The sequence below is a fragment of the Homarus americanus genome, unplaced genomic scaffold, assembly GCF_018991925.1.
Source record: "Homarus americanus isolate GMGI-L3 unplaced genomic scaffold, GMGI_Hamer_2.0 scaffold36319, whole genome shotgun sequence".
In the NCBI taxonomy this organism is placed as follows: Eukaryota; Metazoa; Arthropoda; class Malacostraca; order Decapoda; family Nephropidae; genus Homarus; species Homarus americanus.
The window spans coordinates 1-19,596 of record NW_024728448.1 but is presented as its reverse complement, the minus strand read 5'-3'; the positions used below and the strand labels follow the sequence as shown (position 1 = coordinate 19,596).

Below are 19,596 nucleotides of genomic sequence, written 5' to 3'. Positions count from 1 at the left end.
TCTCCCTCCCTTCCTCTCCTTCCTCCCTCATTCTTTGGGACCTGCATAGGAGACCACGGACTTCACCAATCACCCTCCCTCCTTCCCCGCCTCATTCCCTCCCTCCCTCCCTCCTTCCTTCTTCATCCTCCTGGGACCTGTATAAGGCAACAACTGCTCCCTCCTTCTCCCCCTCTGTCTCCTTATTTCTCTTCCTGCTTCCCCTGCTATACTCCCTGTCTCGCCCCCCCTCTCTCTCTCTCCTCCCCTCCCTCCCTCCCTCTCTCCTTCTTCCTCCCTCCCTCTCTCCCTGGGGACCCCCATAGAGGGAGTTAATTTAGTTGTTGGGTTTAACACAATTAGAAAGTTGATGAGGCAAACATTCCTAATGAACTTACTCCTCCACACACACACACACACACACACACACACACACACACACACACACACACACACACCCACACACACACACACACCCACACACATATGCACCTCCTAATCTTCCCGGTTTCCGTCTGCCCTTAACCTCTGTCTGCCGTTCCCTTTAATCTTTGCGTCTGCCATTTGCCTTTGTCTGCCGTTCTTAATACCTCTTTCTGCTGTTGACTTTTGCCTCTGTGTTCGCTGTTTATTTTAATCTCTGTCTGCTGGTTGTCGTCCTCCTTTACCTTGCCTTCTGTCTTCTCTCTGCTGTCTGCTTTTTCTGCCACTCTGCCAACGTAGGATCACGGCAGACACGTCATAAGCTTACCGCATCTGCCAACTCTTTCTCTCAGCTGTTTCACGTTCATTTTTCTTGTGTTTTTCTGCCACTTTGCCAACTCTGACGCCTGCCATGATTCTCTTCCTGAGGCTAATCCTACCTGTCTGCCACCTGCCACCTGCCATCACTGTTCATCCACCATCTGTCGTCCCTGTCTATGTACCTGTAACCATTCCTGTCTATCTTCTGTCTGCCATTAAGTATCTGGTTCACACCTGTCATCCCCTTATATCTGCTGTCTGCCATCCACTTTAATCCCTCCTTCACTGCCACTCCACAACCCAGTTCATTTCCTCTACCTCGCTGACTTCCTCTGTGTGTGTGTGTGTGTGTGTGTGTGTGTGTGTGTGTGTGTGTGTGTGTGTGTGTGTGTGTGTGTGTGTGTGTGTGTTTGTTAGTCTCAGTGCAATATCGGCTTCATGTTCAGTAACAGCCACTACCACCACTACCATTACCACCATTACCGACACCATCACTACTGCCTACTCCCTCCCCCTCTCACCTCTCTATCACCCCTCCTATCAACCCACCCTCTCCACTTACATTTCCACACAACACTCCAACCCACTCCTCCCTTCACCCTCCTCTACCCCCACCCATATCACCTTACTCCCTCCATCCTACTCCAATTACACATTCTCCCTCCCCATCTCCCCGCCACACCAAGAGGCTGAAAATAAGAAGTTATCACTGACGGTATTCATGTGCAGCACCCTGAGGGTCGAATATCTTCCACCAAGGGCTGGTGGCCTCTCTCTCTCTCTCTCTCTCTCTCTCTCTCTCTCTCCTCTCTCTCTCTCTCTCTCTCTCTCTCTGTCTCCCTTTCTCCCTCTCCACCACCATTACCAACACTCAGTAGCAGTGATAGAGGTGAAGGAAGGTGGGGGGTTGAGGTGAGGGAATGGTGGGATTGAGGGGTGGTGGTGGAGAGGGAGGGGTGGTGGTGGGAGGGAGGGGTGGGGAGGGGAGGGTGGTGGTGGGAGGAGGAGGAGTGGTGGTGGAGAGGGGAGGAGGTGGTGGAGAGGAGGTAGGGAGGGAGGGAGGGCGGTGGTGGTGTCTGATACGGCCTCTTGGACTCTAGTGGTTCCCAGAAGCTAAGTAGCCAGGGCAGGGCTAGGGGTAGTGGTTAGGGGTTGTTAGGGTAGTGGACTGTGGCTAGTGTCAGGATTGTGGCCAGGATTCTGGCCAGGGTAGTGGTCTTGGGTAATGGCCATTTTTTTCTTTTTTTGTAGAGAAAGGAAGGTGAAGGAAGATTAGAGGTGGGGGAAGGAAGTTATAGTTCGGAAATTGAAGAAATACCAGTAGGAGGTAAGAGAGGGCGTGGGCTGACCGCCCAGCTAAGCCTATAGTGTGCTAGGCTGTGTCTGGGTTGTTATTGTCTGTCGGTACAGCACTAGACAGCCAACCCTGTCCCATATATGGGTGTTTTAAGGCCTTATTTCATATTCCGCCAACCTCTACTGGCGGATGCTTGGTCTAGGGAGGTTGTCTTTGCCTGGCCGTGTAGATTAGGGGTGGCAATGGACCTTTGATTTGGTAACTTTTTGGGAACCATGTATGTTGTTGTCGTTATCTGGTGGGAGCTTTTGTAAGGAGTTCTTGCTCTGATAGTTCTATCTTTTGCCAGAATCTGCTGGGCTGTGCAACTGCTGGTTGATGGGTTTCATTCTCAGGTCCCTATGTATTCTCGGCTGTGGTTCTGGTGAAAGGGGTATCATTCACCTGTGACGAATCTTAGGTCATTTTGGACCACCTGTACTTACATTGAGTGGTGCTTCGCGGTATGAAGAGGTACTACGGGTGTTATCGGTGTGATAAATGATGTGTAGTGCCCTGGGCAGTGGTCCAGGTGGGCCAGGCAGTGGTTCAGGGCAGTGGCCAGGGCAGTGGTCTAGGAAGGCTAGGCAGTGGCCCAGGTGCAGTGGCCAGTGCAGTGATCTGTGGCAGTGGCCAGGGCAGTGGTCCAGGCAGTGGCCAGGGCAGTGGTCAGTGGGCAGTGGGCAGTGGTCCAGGGCAGTGGCCAGGTGGTCTCAGGCAGTGGCCAGGGCAGTGGTCCAGGCAGCGGCCAGGTGCAGTAGTCCAGGTAGCGGCCAGGGTATGTGGCTCCAGGGCAGGCTGTGGGGTAGTGGCCAGGTAGTGGCCAGGGTAAAAGCTCTGTGGGCCAGGTAGTGATGTGGGTGCCGCAGCTGTCAGTGTTAAGCAACTGCAAGGTAGTGACAGAGGCTATGGCAACGCTGCAGAGTCCTCCCCGCCACCCACTAACATGCCGCCTCTGGTAGTGATTGTGGTAGTTGTGGTAGTAGAAGTTGTGGTAGTTGTGGTAGTGGTGATAGTGGTTGTGGTAGTGGTAGTGGTTGTGGTGGCTGTGGTGGCTGTCAGTAGTGTTTGGTGATAGTTGTGACTTCGAAATAGTTGATAGTACATGAAGAAATAGACAGTAGATGGGGCGTGGTGTATGAGATGAGACCCGACCATTCAATCACATCATAACCACTGACTTTGTTAGCTACCCGTCTACTCTTAATCTACCCTGTTCACTGTGTATCTATCCGTCTACTTTTTCAGCTTATATCCACCCGTCTACTGTTATCTACCCGTCTACTGTTATCCACCCGTCTACTGTTATCCACCCGTCTACTGTTATCTACCCGTCTACTGTTATCCACCCGTCTACTGTTATCTACCCGTCTACTGTTATCCACCCATCTACTGTTATCTACCAGTCTCCTCTTATCTGTCTACTCTTATCTACTTGTCTACTCTTTTATCTACCATCTACATCATCAAACTCGAACACTTTAATGGGCATTTTTCTACACAAACCTCGAAAGGAATGTCGATGAATGGTGAATTGGTGATTGGTTGAGGCTGGTCACGTGACACTCTTGTTGATATTCATTTGTTTTTTTAGGTTTGCATTATTGACAGTTAGTAAGAGGATTCACTTTGGCCCTCGAAACTCGATAATAAAATAAGAGTGAACTGCTGAATCCACTTGATAGAAGATATTTAAAGCTTTTGATAATTTCTATGTTATATTTTGATTTAAGTGATAATAATGTGTATTTTATTCTACAGACACTATAAATATGAAAGTATATTAATATTTCTTTTTATTAATTCCAGTGAGATAAGAAATATATATATATATATATAACTTGGTGAAAGTATCGTGTTTGAGTGAAGTTGTGGTTCATTTACTGCTTTACGAAACAAAACAGTAATCGAAGCTTATGGCCACACCATCGAGTACAATTTGTTTGTGGTGTGTGAGTGTCAACATAATTACGTGTGTGCCTCGATTCGGTGAGATATATGTGAATTAAAAAAGTGAAGCCTCAAGTGAAGCCTCAAGTGAAGCCTCAAGTGAAGCCCAATGAAGCCTCGTAGCGTGAGTCATGACGAGCAAAGGGATGAGTGTGGATCAGAGGTTGGCAGTCATGACCAGCCCTCCCAGGAACTATGGCGTGTGAGTGGTGAGGGACACACACACACACACCTGTTTACGAGGCAGTTTAACACGATGCTGGTGTGGCAGAGTGAGGCTGGCCTGGCCTACAATGACACCGAGACACCTGATGCACGAGACCATGATCGTGAGGCTGATTCGGCCCCACCCACCTATACAAGGCTATGACACTTACATCTGCAGGTGGTAACCCGGGAAGGGCCTCGGTGGTGGGCGTCCGCCCTCCTCCGCCGAGTGCCGCGACATCCGCCGCTGGTGCTGGTGTTGTTGGTGCAAAAGGACAACGATGTGTAGCAGCTCCCTGTTAGGTAAGCTCCCCTGTCCCCTACCATTGCTTCTTTTATTGAGTTTCCCCTGTGTCCTATCCCCGTTTTCTTTATTGTTATTCTTCTTGGGAATCTTTATACTACTTTATGCTGTGTTCTTTTTCTCCTCTCTCTCTTCTCTTTATTTCTTTTCTTTCTTTTCTTCTCTGACCTCCTCCTCCTCCTTTTCTCTTTCCTCTTCCTCCTCCTTTCCTCTTCCCTTCATCCTTATACTTGTGTTATTTTACTCATTTAATTCTCGTCTTATTTATCTTTTGTTTTATTGTTTCCTACTTTATTATCCATTTTTTTATTCTTTATTCTTATTTTTACCATTTTATAATATCTGCCTTAACTTATAAGATAAATATAATGATTTTCTTATTGTATTTTTGAGTGAAGTGAGTGTACTACATAATGGCATGCTATCTTGATAGACGATGACAGTTGAATCCACGTTTATGTGTAAATGTGTTGATTGGTTTTCAGCATCCAGGTACAGTGTCCTCGCACCCATACCTGGTACAGTGGCTGCTCATTTTGTTAGATGTGCAACACTGTGAAGGCCTAATAGCAATCTTTAGTCTGGCTTGCTGTGAGGTTCCCTAAGGCCTTTAACGTAGTTTAATACAATGTAAATAAAACACAGCATTGCCACATCTCCAAAACGTGCCAGACATTGCAATGTATAAGTAAGTGTTTTCAAGTACACTGGTTAACTGGTCACGCCACAGCGGCTAACGACCAATCACTGCATCAATAGTACCTGCGCGAATCAATCAACGTACATGGTGATAGTCAAAGAACCAATTAGCTTCCATCATGATTGCCAAACAGCCAATCAGCTTCCTTCGTAGTAACCATAGAACCAATCAGCTTCCATCATGGTAGCCAAAGGACCACTCAACACACATCATGGTAGTCAAAGATCCACCATGCATGTTTGAACCCGCATACGAGTGGGATTTCACTTTTTACTTGACAAGATAGAGGGAGAGACATGAAATAGCCTTTGTGTATGTGTGTGTATGTATGTATGTATGTATGTATGTATGTATGTATGTATGTATGTATGTATGTATGTAGATGTAAGTGCGTAAAACTGTGTGTGTGTGTGTGTGTACTCTTCATAACAAACCCCAAACATTCACACGGACAGTTTATAATCTCCTGCCAGCGCTGACGTGGACATCAGGCGTTGAGGGCGTGAGAGTCAAGGCCTGTGATGTGAATTATGATGGATTATCAGGAAAAGTCGTGTTGCACCTGGATTATTGTATGTTGTGAATTATCTTGTGTGAGGTGACGGTGCAGTGGGCCGAGGGAGGGTTAATGGAGATAGGGCTGTGTTGTGTTGCGAAGAGATAGGGGTCAGAGGTGGTGTGTGTGTGTGTGTGATGATAAAGTCCCCGGTGGCCTGTAACACCCATTCCTCACTCTACATTTAATCTTTCATGTACACTGACCTCGCTCCTCCTCCTCCTCTCCCTATTCCGTCTTCAGAAAGCCCTCAAAGCGTGCCCGTAGTATATGAGTTTCGAAAGGAGGGGATAATCAATGATTACCCTGCTTTTTATGTTTTTCCCCACATCAGACATGTCTTGTCAAGTATAGACCCGCTAATTTTATGTCATTGTTACGAGCACGGTTTGTGGATCACCAAGATATTGACTCACCATCGACGCTAACCTACCCTAACCCAACCCAACTGAACCGTAGATTGACCACTCTGACGCCAACTCCCAACCAAACTGAAACCGTAGATTGACCACTCTGACGCTAACCCAGCTCCAACCCAACCCAACCGCAGATTGACCACCCTGACGCTAACCTAACCTAACCCAACCCAACCGTATATTGACCACTCTGACGCTAACCTAACTCAACCTCCACAAACAGTCTTACGGTGGTTAATCTTTAGGTGAAATAAGCTGGGATGGTGATACTTCAGGTGATACTAGAAGTCATCCTTGAGATTCACCGACTTAACTCCCTCGAGCAGTTCACTTCACAAACAATAACAAAACCGTAATTCTTTCATGAGCCTTAAAATTCTCCCGATCAGCTGACCGATGTAAACAAACACCTTGAGACATAATGCAGGACCATCTATTTGCCACCTATTCCCACCAGTCTTAGGGTGTCAGCCACCTTAGCCGTTCGTCTCTGTAAACAATGTCTTTCCTGGCCAATGTAAATCTCTTTATGTCAACACTCCCATGTAAACAAATGCCTTTCATAAATATTGTAAGATCTTCATATGTCAACACTCTCCTGATCAGCTGACAAATGTAAACACAAGCATCCAGAATATCAACTCCCTCGATCAGCTGACCGTATCAAAACAATAACAACCTCGTAATCCAACCTCGGCCCTCCAGTCATTAAACTCCTCCAATAGATAATTACCGGAGTTTAAAAATACCAGGGAATTATTCAGGTGCGGGTTTTAATATTACAACTCATCAACAACTAATCGCTAACCAAGAACATTGCCGGAGGTAGCAATCATCTAATTTATTGTGTTTAAACCTGTCAGAGAAGTAAGCAGCTCTATACGACTGCCTCTAACGCTGGTCTATTTAACACTAACCTACATCCTTATATATTATTTATTTACTAATCTAACAACTATATCTACATGTATTTTCATACCAATTTACCCCAGTAAAATAAATACGTCATGGGAATTTGATAACAATGCCGAGATAAATTCAAACATGATTCCTTTCTTTCAATAATGTTAAATAAGGAGGTACAAGACTTACTGAACACCTGGTGATCCTAGACAAAAAATAAAGTACAATTAGAATCTTGCTGTGGAGAGTGGCTGACAGTGTAATAAACTGCCCATTGGTGTACTAACATGGTGGTTTCCTACAGAACAGTGTGACCAGAACTCCTCAGGATGGAGTCAGAGACATACCCAACCAAGCCATCACCTCCCTCCTCCCACGACCACACCGTCCGGACTCACCAAACGCCAGGTACGTCCACTCACCTGCTCACACACCGCGAGTTATCTCCACAAGCCATAATATCTCTCAGCCAACACCATTATCTCTCAGCCAGCACCATTATCTCTCAGCCAGCACCATTATCTCAAGCCAGCACCATTATCTCCTCAGCCAGTACCATTATCTCTCACAGCACCACAATCTCTCAGCCAGCACCATTATCTCTCAACCAGCAACCATTATCTCCTCCAGCCAGCACCATTATCTCAAGCAACACCATTCCTCAAACAACACCATTATTCTCAGCCAGCACCATTATCTCTCAGCCAGCACCATTATCTCTCAGCCAGCACCATTATCTCTCAGCCAGCACCATTATCTCTCAGCCAGCACCATTATCTCTCAGCCAGCACCATTATCTCTCAGCCACACCATTATCTTTCAGCCAGCACCATTATCTCTCAGCCAGCACCATTATCTCTCAACCGCACCATTATCTCTCAACCAGCACCATTATCTCTCAGCCAGCACCATTATCTCTGCCAGCACCATTATCTCTCAACCAGCACCATTATCTCTCAACCAGCACCATTATCTCTCAGCCAGCACCATTATCTCTAACCAGCACCATTATCTCTCAACCAGCACCATTATCCTCTCAACCAGCACCATTATCCTCAGCCAGCACCATTATCTCAACCAGCACCATTATCTCTCAGCCAGCACCATTACGAGTCAATACATCTCATAAGACGTTCATGAACTACGCCTTTAATATCTCTAACTCCTAGATTCTTTGGGAGGTGGGGTAGGTGTGGTGGGTGGTAACAAAGGAGGTAAATGTCAACACTCGACTTGTTTACAGAGTTGTTTGTCTGGTTGTTTGGTTGATTGTTTGTCGCGTTTGTTTATGTGTGTTTTGTTTGTTGGTTGGTTAAGTCGTTTGTTTGAGTCTGTTTGTTTGTTTGAGTCGTTTGTTTGTTTGAGTTGTTTTGTTTGTTTGAGTCGTTTGTTTGACTTTGTTTGTTTGTTTGTTGTTGTCTCACACAGTGTGTTAGGAGGATAGAAGAGGAAGATGAGGAGGAGGAAGAGAAGGAGTGAGAAGATGAGGAGGAGGAGAGGAGGAGGAGGAAGAGTGGAGAAGGAAGAAGAAGAAGAATAGAGGAGGAAGGAGAGAGAAGGAAGAGGAATAATACAATCAAGGAACACTAATCACAGTTTAGACAGACAAATAAACAAACAAGGAGGGAATGCACACACACACACACACACACACACACACACACACACACACACACACACACACACACACACACCACACACACACACACACACACACACACACACACACCACACACACACACACACACACACACACACACACACACACACACACACACACACCACACACACACACACACACACACCACACACACACACACACACACACACACACACACACACACACACACACACACACCACACACACACACACACCTGTCAGTCATGAGGGAAGCCTCTGTCAACATCTTGGTCAGTGTATAAACATTGCGGTGTTGTCAGAGGTGTCAGTTGTTTGTTGTTTTGTCCAGGCTGTAATGAGCTAGTTGAGCAATTAGCACCACCATCTGACGACCTGGTAATTGTGTGTGGTAGAGGGGTGTTGGGTAGGGGGTGAGGGGTTGTGCTCTTCCCCCCACACACACCTGCACACACCTGTAGCAGTCCACAAAAACGGTGTTGAGGACGGAAAGTGTCATCAACACCTGACATGTAAATAACATTAAGAGACCTCGTTAGTGGTGACTATCTTGTCACTTGGCTGTACCTGGCTCTCCCCTCACCTCCCTCCCCACACCTTCCCCCTCACCCTCTCACCTCCCTCCCCACCCCCCTCTCTCCCTATCCTCTCTCTACATCCCCCCTTCACCTGCTTCCCCTCACATTTCTCCTGTACTCTCCCTCACCTCTGTCCTCTCCACACACCATCACCTCACACCCCTACCCTCACTTCCCTCCCCTCATCTTCCCTATCTATCTTCCCCTCCACACCGCCTCTCATATCTCATGTGCCCTTGTCCCTCACACTCCCTCACCCCCTCCCCTCACCCTTCCCTCACCTATCTCATTTACTCTTTGCCTTCCCCTAATCCTTCCTCATCAGCCTTCACTCCTCCCCTCGCTCCTCCCCTCACCGCTTACACCTTCCTCACTCCTCCCTCACCGCTTACCTCCCTCACTCCCTCCTCACCGCTCACCTCCTCCTCCTCCCCACACCGCTTACACCTTCCCTCACTCCTCCCTCACCGCTTACATCTCCCCTCCTCCTCCCTCCCTCACTCTTACCCCTCATTTACCCTTTCATTAATTTCTTCCTTCATAACACCAACTCTTCTGTATCACTGTACCCTCATCACTGTACCCTCATCACTGTACCCTCATCACTGTACCCTCATCACTGTACCCTCATCACTGTACCCTATCACTGTACTCTTATCACTGTACCTCATCACTGTACCCTCATCACTGTACCCTCATCACTGTACCCTCATCCTGTACCCTTATCCACTGTACTCTTATCACTGTACCCTCATCACTGTACCCTCATCCTGTACCCTCATCACTGTATCCTGTACCCTTATCACTGTACCCTCATCACTGTACCCTTATCACTGTACCCTCATCACTGTACCTTATCACTGTACCCTTATCACTGTACCCTTATCACTGTACCCTTATCACTGTACCCCTTATCACTGTACCCTCATCACTGTACCCTTATCACTGTACCCTCATCACTGTACCCTCATCACTGTACCCTCATCACTGTACCCTCATCACTGTACCTAGCCTAGAAAGATCCTCAAATATTCGTAACTCGAGGTCAATTTTTCCTCCCTTAACTTATACAGACTTACGGTAAAGTCTCAGCAAAACTTACACACCATTTACGATCATATAAAATTAACCAGTTAGATAATGTCTTACACGATAACAGTTAAGGGCAAAAAATATATTAACTTACGAGTTTATGGGAATTTAACTTCGTATCGTGGGTTAATGTGAGTGAGTTAGATGCATCATTTAGGAGGGAGATTCTATGTGGGTGTGTGTTGGAGTGAAGATGGGTGGGTGGGAAGGGGTGAGAGGGAGGGAGAGGGAGGGAGAGGGAGGTGGGGATAAAGTGAGGGAGGAATGGAAGGAGAGGCAGGAAAAGAGAGAAAAACGAAAGAGAGAGAGAGAAACATAACGTGGTAAAGCTCTAAGAATTCCTCCTCCTTACACCAGACTGATGTCATCTCACTACCTCAGTTAGGGAGAATTTTTTTTACCTAAGTACATTTGAGAATCTAATTTGTTACCGTAACTGAGGAGAGTTACCACCATCCTGCAGTTAAGGGTGAAGATGTGTTTTAACTTAGGATTGTTTCAGAAAGTAGAGGAATTTAATTTAGGTAGTTAGATATGACCTCATATTCTACCCCTACCTCCTCTACCTCTACCTCCACTACCTCTATCTCTACCTCCTCTACCTCTACCTCCACTACCTCTACCCTTACCTCCTCTACCTGTACCTCCACTACCTCTATCTCTACCTCCTCTACCTCTACCTCCACTACCTCTACCCTTACCTCCTCTACCTGTACCTCCACTACCTCTATCTCTACCTCCACTACCTCTATCTCTACCTCCACCATCATCTCCAACAACCACCCCTACCCTCAACCTCCCTCACCCCCGTTCATCCCCACCCTCACCTCCCACCCTCAATCACCCCTCACCCTCCACCTCCCACCCTCACCCCCCTCACCCCCCCTCCACCCCCACCCTCAAACCCTCAACCCCACCCTCACCTCCCCACCCTCCTCACCCCAAACCCTCACCCCCTCACCCCTCACCCCTCCCCTCTCCCCTCTACCCCCCCCACCCCCACCACCCCCCCCTCCTGGTAGCAGTAGTAGTGAGGGAGGAGGAACCACGTCAAGCTCACTGAGACATTTTGAGTGTTGAGGCAGCGACTTTGTGCAGGAATCCGTCTTTAATCCGATTTTAGTGCGATTTTTTTTTTTTTTGCCCACTCTGTCAAGTCGTCTGCTTTCTTATTGTGTGCGATTGGATTCTATTTGTCCCCGATCGATGTTTTATTTTAGCTCTCTCTCTCTCTCTCTCTCTCTCTCTCTCTCTCTCTCTCTCTCTCTCTCTCTCTCTCTCTCTCCTCTCTTTACGCTAGACGGAGGAACGCACAATAAGATACTGGATCCTGTTTTCGTTCTCTTCACTATTATGATAAATTTCTGTAAATAAAACAAACACCATCTAATTTTAGTGTCTCTCCGATGGTGTGTGTGTGTGTGTGTGTGTGTGTGTGTGTGTGTGTGTGTACTGTATATGTGAGTGTCTGTATGTATGTCAAATCAACAATAAACCACTAAACTGACCCTTATGATCCTATTAACTGTTCATCACCTCACAACAAGACGAGAGACAGCTGTAGTGAAGATGACAAGGGAGTCCACACAACACTGATCTCAATCTTACCACCATTACATTATATTTTCATCACAACAAAAACACTCAACAAAGGCTATATAAATACAAGAGCTTAACCCACTACACTCTTCCTATGTGTAAAGGCAGAAGTGAACACAATGTAATGGAAATATTTCATTATATTTCATTATATTTCACAGTTAGTCGTGTTTTTTTTTTATTTCTCTTGGTATCACTACAGTAGAATTTAATACAGGGTAGAGTTACAGTGTGATGTTGTATTGTATTTAATTATTGTTCAATGTTGTGTTTTTTGTTGTGTGATAGAGAACATTTTGTGTGTAGTTGATGAGTACTGTTTCATTATTGTCATATTTTTTGTTTTGTTTTTTGTTTTCTGTGTAGTGCGGGTTTATGGTGGTAGGGGGCAGCACTAGTGGGAAAGTAAGGGAAGGGAAGGAAAAAAGGGAATGGGGAAGGAAAAAGAAAGGGATGGAAGGAAAAGGGAAAGGAAATGGAAGGAAAGGAAAGGTTGGGAAAGGAAAATGAAAGGAAAGAAAAGGAAAATGAAGGGAAACGGAAGGGAAGGGAAGGAAAAGGAAAAGGAAGGGAGGAGGAAAGGAAAAAAGGATAGGAAAGGAAAAGAAAGGGAAAGGAAATGGAAAGAAAGGAAAGGTTGGGAAAGGAAAATGAAAGGAAAAGAAAAAAGGAAAATGAAGGGAAACGGAAGGGGAAGGGAAGGAAAGAAGGGAGGGAATGCTGTAACATCTACCTTATTAGTTTAATTTTTCCCTCACACTGACTTTGCAATGGACGTGCACTCACCCCTTTTGCAATTGCATTCTAACTTATTTCTGCTCGATAATTCAATCTTTGATGCACGAGTGTTGCGCGGGAGGGTAGCACTATGTAATTGCTTCAGTTCGTCTAATTGAAATATAGAACTGGTGGGTCACGCCTTGGGCCTCTGTTTAATTTAGTTCCTGGATATTTGTTTTTTCGTTATGTTTGTAGAGGAAGGGAGGAAGGGAGGGGGAGGGGGAGGGAGGGAGGGAGGAGGGAGGGAGGGAGGGATGGAGGGGAGGGAGGGGATGGAGGAGGGAGGGGGTGGTTAGTGAGGGTAGGTAAGGTGAGTGTGTGGTGAGGAGATTCTGTAGGTGGTTTGTGGTGGGGGGTGAGTGGTGGTGGTGGTTGTGGTGGGGGTAGTGTAGTGGTGGTTGTGGTGGGGGTGGTGTAGTGTGGTGGTGGTGGTTGTGGTGGGGGTAGTGTGAGTGGTGGTGGTGGTTGTGGTGGGGGTAGTGTGAGTGGTGGTGGTGGTTGTGGTGGGGTGGTGGTGTGGTGGTGGTGGTGGTTGTGGTGGGGGTGGTGTGGTGGTGGTGAGTGGTTGTGGTGGGGGGTGGGTGTAGTGGTGGTGGTGGTTGTGGTGGGGGTAGTGTAGTGGTGGTGTAAGTGAAGTCAGGAGAGAGAGAGAAGAGAGGCACACACACACATGCACACACACACACACACACACACACACACACACACACACACACACACACACACACACACACCAGCAGGCTATTATATTTACAACTCCTCATGTCATCAACCAGGTGTGAAAATTTCCTAAACCTAGCCTAACCTAACCTAACCTAACCTAACCTAACCTACTAACAACCTAGCCTAACCTAACCTAACCTAACCTAACCTAACCTGCTAACCACACCACCAATAAACCATCACTACATTGTAAAGTCCAAGTTAGGCCAATTTGATGCGTCCCCCAGCCATTAATTTAAGGTGAAATAAAAATAACTTACGATTTTATTAGAATACTTGTTTTGTGTCGTGGTCTCCGTGTGTGTGTGTTAGATACATGGGCCTCCTCCTCCTCTCCTCCTCCCTCCCCTCGCCTCCCTCTACCCTCCCCTCTCCCCTCCCCTCTCCCCCCCCTCTCCCCTCCCCTCTCCCTCCTTGTCGTGTGTGCCAGGTGAGGTGGGGGTGGAGAGTCTTTATTTTTATTTGGTGGTCGTCTTTATTGTGGGTTTTACAGGTTATTATCTTTTATTATCTTTAATTATCTCTTATTCTCTTTCTCTCTCTCTCTTTGTCTGTCTGTCTCTATCAATCTATCTATCTCTTTCTTTCTTTCTCCTCTTTCTTTTTAACGTATTCCTCTCTCTTGCTCTCTTCGCATTGATTCTCTTTATTTTTCTCTTTTTCTCTTTCTCACATTTTTCTCTCTCTCTCTCTCGCTATCTAATTCTTTCTTCCTTGCTCTTCTCTTCTTTCTCATTCTCTCTGTCACTCATTCTTTTTCCTTCCTCCTGTCTTTTCTTTTTCTCTCTCTCGCCCATTCTTTCTTCCTACCCTCTTCTCTTTTTCTCTCCTCTCTCTAATCCTCTTCTCTCTCTCTTTCTCTCTCTCTCTCTCTCTCTCTCTCTTACTTCACGTACTCGAATTGGTATCTATCCCCCATAGTGTGTTTCAGTGCTGCTTATTATGTAGATTCAGATGTTCAAACTTCAGGCCGTCTCTCTCTCTCTCTCTCTCTCTCTCTCTCTCTCTCTCTCTCTCTCTCTCTCTCTCTCTCTCTCTCTCTCTCTCTCTCTCCAACCCCCCCTGTTGCTTCCTGGAGTTTTTTCTGCGTTTTTTCATCTCGATTTTTCCTTTCTTGAGTGCGTTACTTTGACTGAGTGCGTTACTTTTCCTTAGTGTGTGTGTCCCTTTTCTATAGAGTGCGTTGATTTTCCTTGAGTGTGTCTCTTTTCCTTTATAAGTTTTTCTTGTTTTCTCCTTTTCCTTGAGAGATGTCTTGACCCCTTTCTTTGAGTTTCTTTCCTTTTCCTTGAGTGTTTTCCTTTCCATTATGTCCATTTTCCTTGGTTCTTCTCTTCCTCGTGTCCCTTTTCCTTTTTTTTATTTTCCTGTCTTTTCCTTTTCTTGTGTGTCCTTTCCATAATGTCCCTTTTCCTGTCCTTTACCTTGAGTCGCCTTTTCACGATGTTCAAATCCTCTTTCCTCTCCTCTTTGCAATCCTCCTTTTTCTTTCTTTTCCAGAATTCCATACAGTTGTGCACCTCTTCCACAATCCACTATGGTTAGCTTTCCACCATTCAGAAATATCTAAAACCTCTCTTCCATTCCAGGATCACTAGTAATTGTATTTCCCCATTCAGAATTCTAAATCTTTTCCTTTTTTAAGCCCCTTCAGAGTTCTCCTTATCGTCACATACCTTCCAGGTTCCAGCAGGATTCTCCCAACCCTTTCAGTACTCGATCCCCCTTCTAGTTTCCAGAGGGTTATTTCCTTCCTTCCCTCTCTCTCCTTTCCCCTCTGTTCACTTCCATCTTTCGTTCCCCTCTTCCTCCTTCCTTCTTTTAATCACCATATTTTTATTCTTTTTCTTTCTATCCTTATTCCACCGTTTACTCACCCTTTGTGTGATTCCTTCCTTCATTACTCTCCTTTCTCTATTTCTTCCTTCATTTACTCTCCCTTTTCTCTCATCCTTTCTTCATTTCTCTCCTTTCACTATTTCTTCCTTCATTTTACTCTCCTTTCTTTTCTTCCTTCATTTACTCTCCTTTTTCTCTCATCCTTTCCTTCATTTACTCTCCCTTTCACTATTTCTTCCTTCATTTACTTCTCCCTTTCTCTATTTCTTCCTTCATTTACTCTCCTTTTTCTCTCATCCTTTCCTTCATTTACTCTCCCTTTTCTCTATTTCTTCCTTCATTTACTTCTCCCTTTCTCTTCTTCCTTCATTTACTCTCCCTTTCTCTATTTCTTCCTTCATTTACTTCTCCTTTCTCTATTTCTTCCTTCATTTACTCTCCCCTTTTCTCTCTTCTTCCTTCTTTACTCTCCTTTCTCTATTTCTTCCTTCATTATTCTCCCTTTCTCTATTTCTTCCTTCATTTACTTCTCCCTTTCTCTATTTCTTCCTTCATTACTCTCCTTTCTCTTTCATCCTTTCCTTCATTTTACTTCTCCTTTCTTTATTTCTTCCTTCATTACTTCTCCTTTCTATTATTTCTTCCTCAATTTACTCTCCCTTTCTATTATTTCTTTTCTCCTTTTCTCTCTATCTCTTCGCCATTTACTCTCCTTTCTCTATATCATCTATCATTTACTCTCCCCAGGTTTATCTCATGAGAACTCTTCTCCCCATAACCAAGCTGCTGGTCTACTCTCCCCCAGTACTCCCCTGACTCCCCTCTCCCTCCCCTCTCTCTCCTCTCTCATTTTCCTCTCTCTCCCTCCCCTTTTCCTCCCTCCCTCTCTGAATCCTCTCCTCCCTTTCTTCCTGCTCTCCTCCACCCCCCTCTTTCATTTTGCACTTTCTTCCTCTCCTTCTTCTCCTCCTCCTCCTCTTTTATTTTCTCACTTTTCCTCCTTCTCCTCCACCCACTACCACTACCTCCTCTTCCTCCTCCTCCCTTACCCTTATCCGTAATTTGTTTGTCTCTTCTCCATTGTTCTTGATCTCTCTCTCTCTCTCTCTCTCTCTCTCTCTCTCTCTCTCTCTCTCTCTCTCTCTGTTCTTCTAATCATCTCCTCTCGTCTTTCTCTTTCTTTCTATTTTCCTGCCACTTATTTCCAGGAGCTGTTTTTTTTAATCCTCCTCCTCCTCTTCCTCCTCCTCTTCCTCTCTTCCTCCTCTTCCTCCTCCTCTTCTCCTCCTCCTCCTCCTTCCTCTTGTTCCTTTTCTTCTTTTGTTGCTGTTGCTGTTTATTGTATTGTTGTTTTTCTTGTTCTCCTTCTCGTTCTTGCTGTTGCTGTTTATTCTTCTTCCTGTTCTTATGTTGTTGTTCTTCTTCTTGTTCCTGTTCTTCTTTATGTTATTCTTGTTCGTCTTGTTCCTCTTCCTTTCCCTCCGTCCAAATTTCCATTTCCTTCCATCCCTTTTCTAGTAGAGCTATTTGCTTACCTCTACCCTTTCAAAACTTATCTCTTCCCACCCCTCTTAGTCTGCCCTTTCCATTTACTTCTGTCTCTGTTTCTGTTTGTTTGTTTGTCTGTTGTTTTTCCTCGTTCCTTTCACTATCTCCTTTCCCTTTCCTTTCCTTTCCTTGCATTTGAAGTCCTGCATCGTTCTATCCTTTCCACTTACCTTTTTCCTCCCGTTCTCCAGAATCTCTATCTCCTCTTCTTTTCCCTCTTCGCTTTTCCAGGATCACTCTCTTCCTCTTTCCTGTTCTAGAATCTCTCCCTCCTCCTGTTCCAGAGCCTTTACTATCCTTTCCTGTTCCAATTCCCTTTTTTGCTGCGATGTTCATGGATTCCTGTAGCTCATAGCCCTTTTCCACCCTTTCACATTCTCTCATTTAATTTCCTGTTTTCATTTCCTGTTCCATCTCTCTCTCTCTCTTTCCTAGCACTTCCACTGCACTTTTCCGGCCTTTCCAGAAATCCTCCTCTTCTTCTTTCCTTCCATCTCAGTACCTCTTCCTCTCCCAGGATTCTCCCTCTCCCTTCTTTTCCTCCCTCTTCCTTCCTCCTCTTCCCCCTCACCAGTACTGCCGCTCCCAGCTTCCTCCGCCTCTCTTCCTTCCTTCTTCCTCCTCTCCCAGCATCCTCCCTCTACCTTTATTCCTCCCTCTTCTTTCCTTCCTCTCCCTTCCTTTCACCAGTACCACCGCTGCTCCCAGAATCCTCCTTCCTCCCTGTCCCTTCTCCCCTCTTCCTCTTCCTCCCCTCTTCCTCTTCCTCTCTCTCTCCTAGTACCCCGCCTTCCCAACTTCTTCCTTCCTTCCTTCCTTCCTTCACCAGTACCGCTGCAACATACCCCTCTTCCTTCTTTCCTTCCCCCCTAACCAGTACCTCCTCCTCTCCCAGCATCTCCTCCCTCTCCCTTCCTTCCCTCCCTCTTCCTCCCCCTCACCAGTAGCGGCGCCTCTCCCAGCATCCCGTGGGAGCCAGTAAGCCTCGCCCTGCCTGCTCTCATGGTCAGTCCCCTCTGGTTGTATGCGTGATGGATTCACCGATTTTAGGATTTACTAGTATTGATCTGACCTGGTGTTGGGGTCGCTCGCTGGAACCCTCTGACTGGAAAACTGGAAACTGTGATGATGGTTGGTGGTGGTAACGTGTCGCTGGAACCCTCTGACTGGAAAACTGAAAACTGGGAGGATGGTTGGTGGTGGTAACATGTCGCTGGAACCCTCTGACTGGAGAACTTTAAACTGGGATGATGGCTGGTGGTGGTAACGTGTCGTGGAACCCTCTGACTGGAAAACTGGAAACTGGGATGATGGTTGGTGGAGGTAACGTGTCGCTGAAATCCTCGCTCCTCCTGGAAACGCTTAGAACCCTTCGAAATATATTATTGTAATAACTAACTGAATCTTCTGACTGGAAAACTGGAAACCCTGGTTGTTGTTGTTGGTGGTAACGCGTTGCTGGAACCCTTCACAAACTGTTGGAAACAGAAATATATTATTGTAATAACTGAAACCTCTGACTGGAAAACTGGAAACACTAGTTATTGGTGGTGTGTAATCGCGGAACACTGGAAACTGTTGGGAACCCTTAAAAGAATGTTATTGTAATCTTGTCTTAGAATAACTCTGGTGGTTCATGATAACAAGGGACGTTGAACCCTCTCGCTAGAACAGTTGAGAAAAAAAGAACCTTATTGGAACCCTGTTGTCTGAACCTTCCCTTAGAGAGACAGCTAAAGAACCCAGAAGATTCTTTACTGGAAGAGCTTTATGGAACTTTCGACTGGGAACCCAAGAATAATATTATTGGAACCATTGCCTGGCCTCACTTCTGCCTGAAATCTGGACCCTCTCTCTCTCTCTCTCTCTCTCTCTCTCTCTCTCTTTTTTTTTTTTTTTTTTTTTTTTTTTTTTTTCTCTCTCTCTCTCTGGCTGGTTGATGGTGCGTGGTATCGTTAGAAGTGTCTCCTGGAAACTGCTGGAAGCCCAGAAGAACCTCACTGGAACCAACAGCTGGAACCCTTGACGAGAAAGTGGAAAAAGTTTTAACTGAAATTCTGTTGAGTTTGTCGCTCCGTATAGCTGGAACCTCCCATTTCGAAGCCTATTGAAACCGATTGAACCTGTTGAAACCTCTCACTGAAACCTATTGGAATCATTCTCTAGAACTTCTCACTGGAAACCATCTGTTAAACCTGCTGGAACCTCGCTGGAACCAGTTAAGCGCATAGCTGGAAGCATTTAGGCTTTGGGGAGAACCGACAACGTTACACCTGATGGGTCGTGTGTGTGTGTGTGTTGTGTGTGTGTGTGTGTGTGTGTGTGTGTGTGTGTGTGTGTGTGTGTGTGTGTGTGTGCGTGCGTGCGTGTGTGTGTGTGTGTGTGTGTGTGTGTGTGTGTGTGTGTGTGTGTGTGTGTGTGTGCGTGTGTGTGTGTGTGTGTGTGTGTGCGTGTGTGTGTGCGTGCGTGCGTGTGTGTGTGTGTGTGTGTGTGTGTGTGTGTGTGTGTGTGTGTGTGTAGAGAGAAACTGTCAATAAACAACACAGCTCTTTTTTCTCTTTTCTTTCCTCTCTTTGTGTTTTCCTTCTCTGACTCCTCTCTATCCACTTCTCCTCTCATTCTCTTCCTCTTTACTGCTCCTTCTTTCCCTCCTCTCCTTCCTCTCTCTTCATATTCCCTTCCTCCCTCCACTTCTCCGTCTTT

At 46.0% G+C, this 19,596-nt stretch overlaps 1 protein-coding gene across 1 annotated transcript; it reads left to right on the top strand.

Annotated features, from left to right (window-relative positions):
• Positions 1–2,583: 2,583 nt before the first annotated feature.
• Positions 2,584–19,138, top strand: LOC121866090 (merozoite surface antigen 2-like; the record flags this gene model as incomplete). The annotated part of the gene is made up of 3 exons (XM_042365688.1): positions 2,584–2,837; positions 7,400–7,503; positions 19,060–19,138. Coding segments are annotated over 3 exons (437 nt in total), but the record flags the coding sequence as incomplete, so codon positions are not given.
• Between the last annotated feature and the right edge of the window lie 458 nt (positions 19,139–19,596).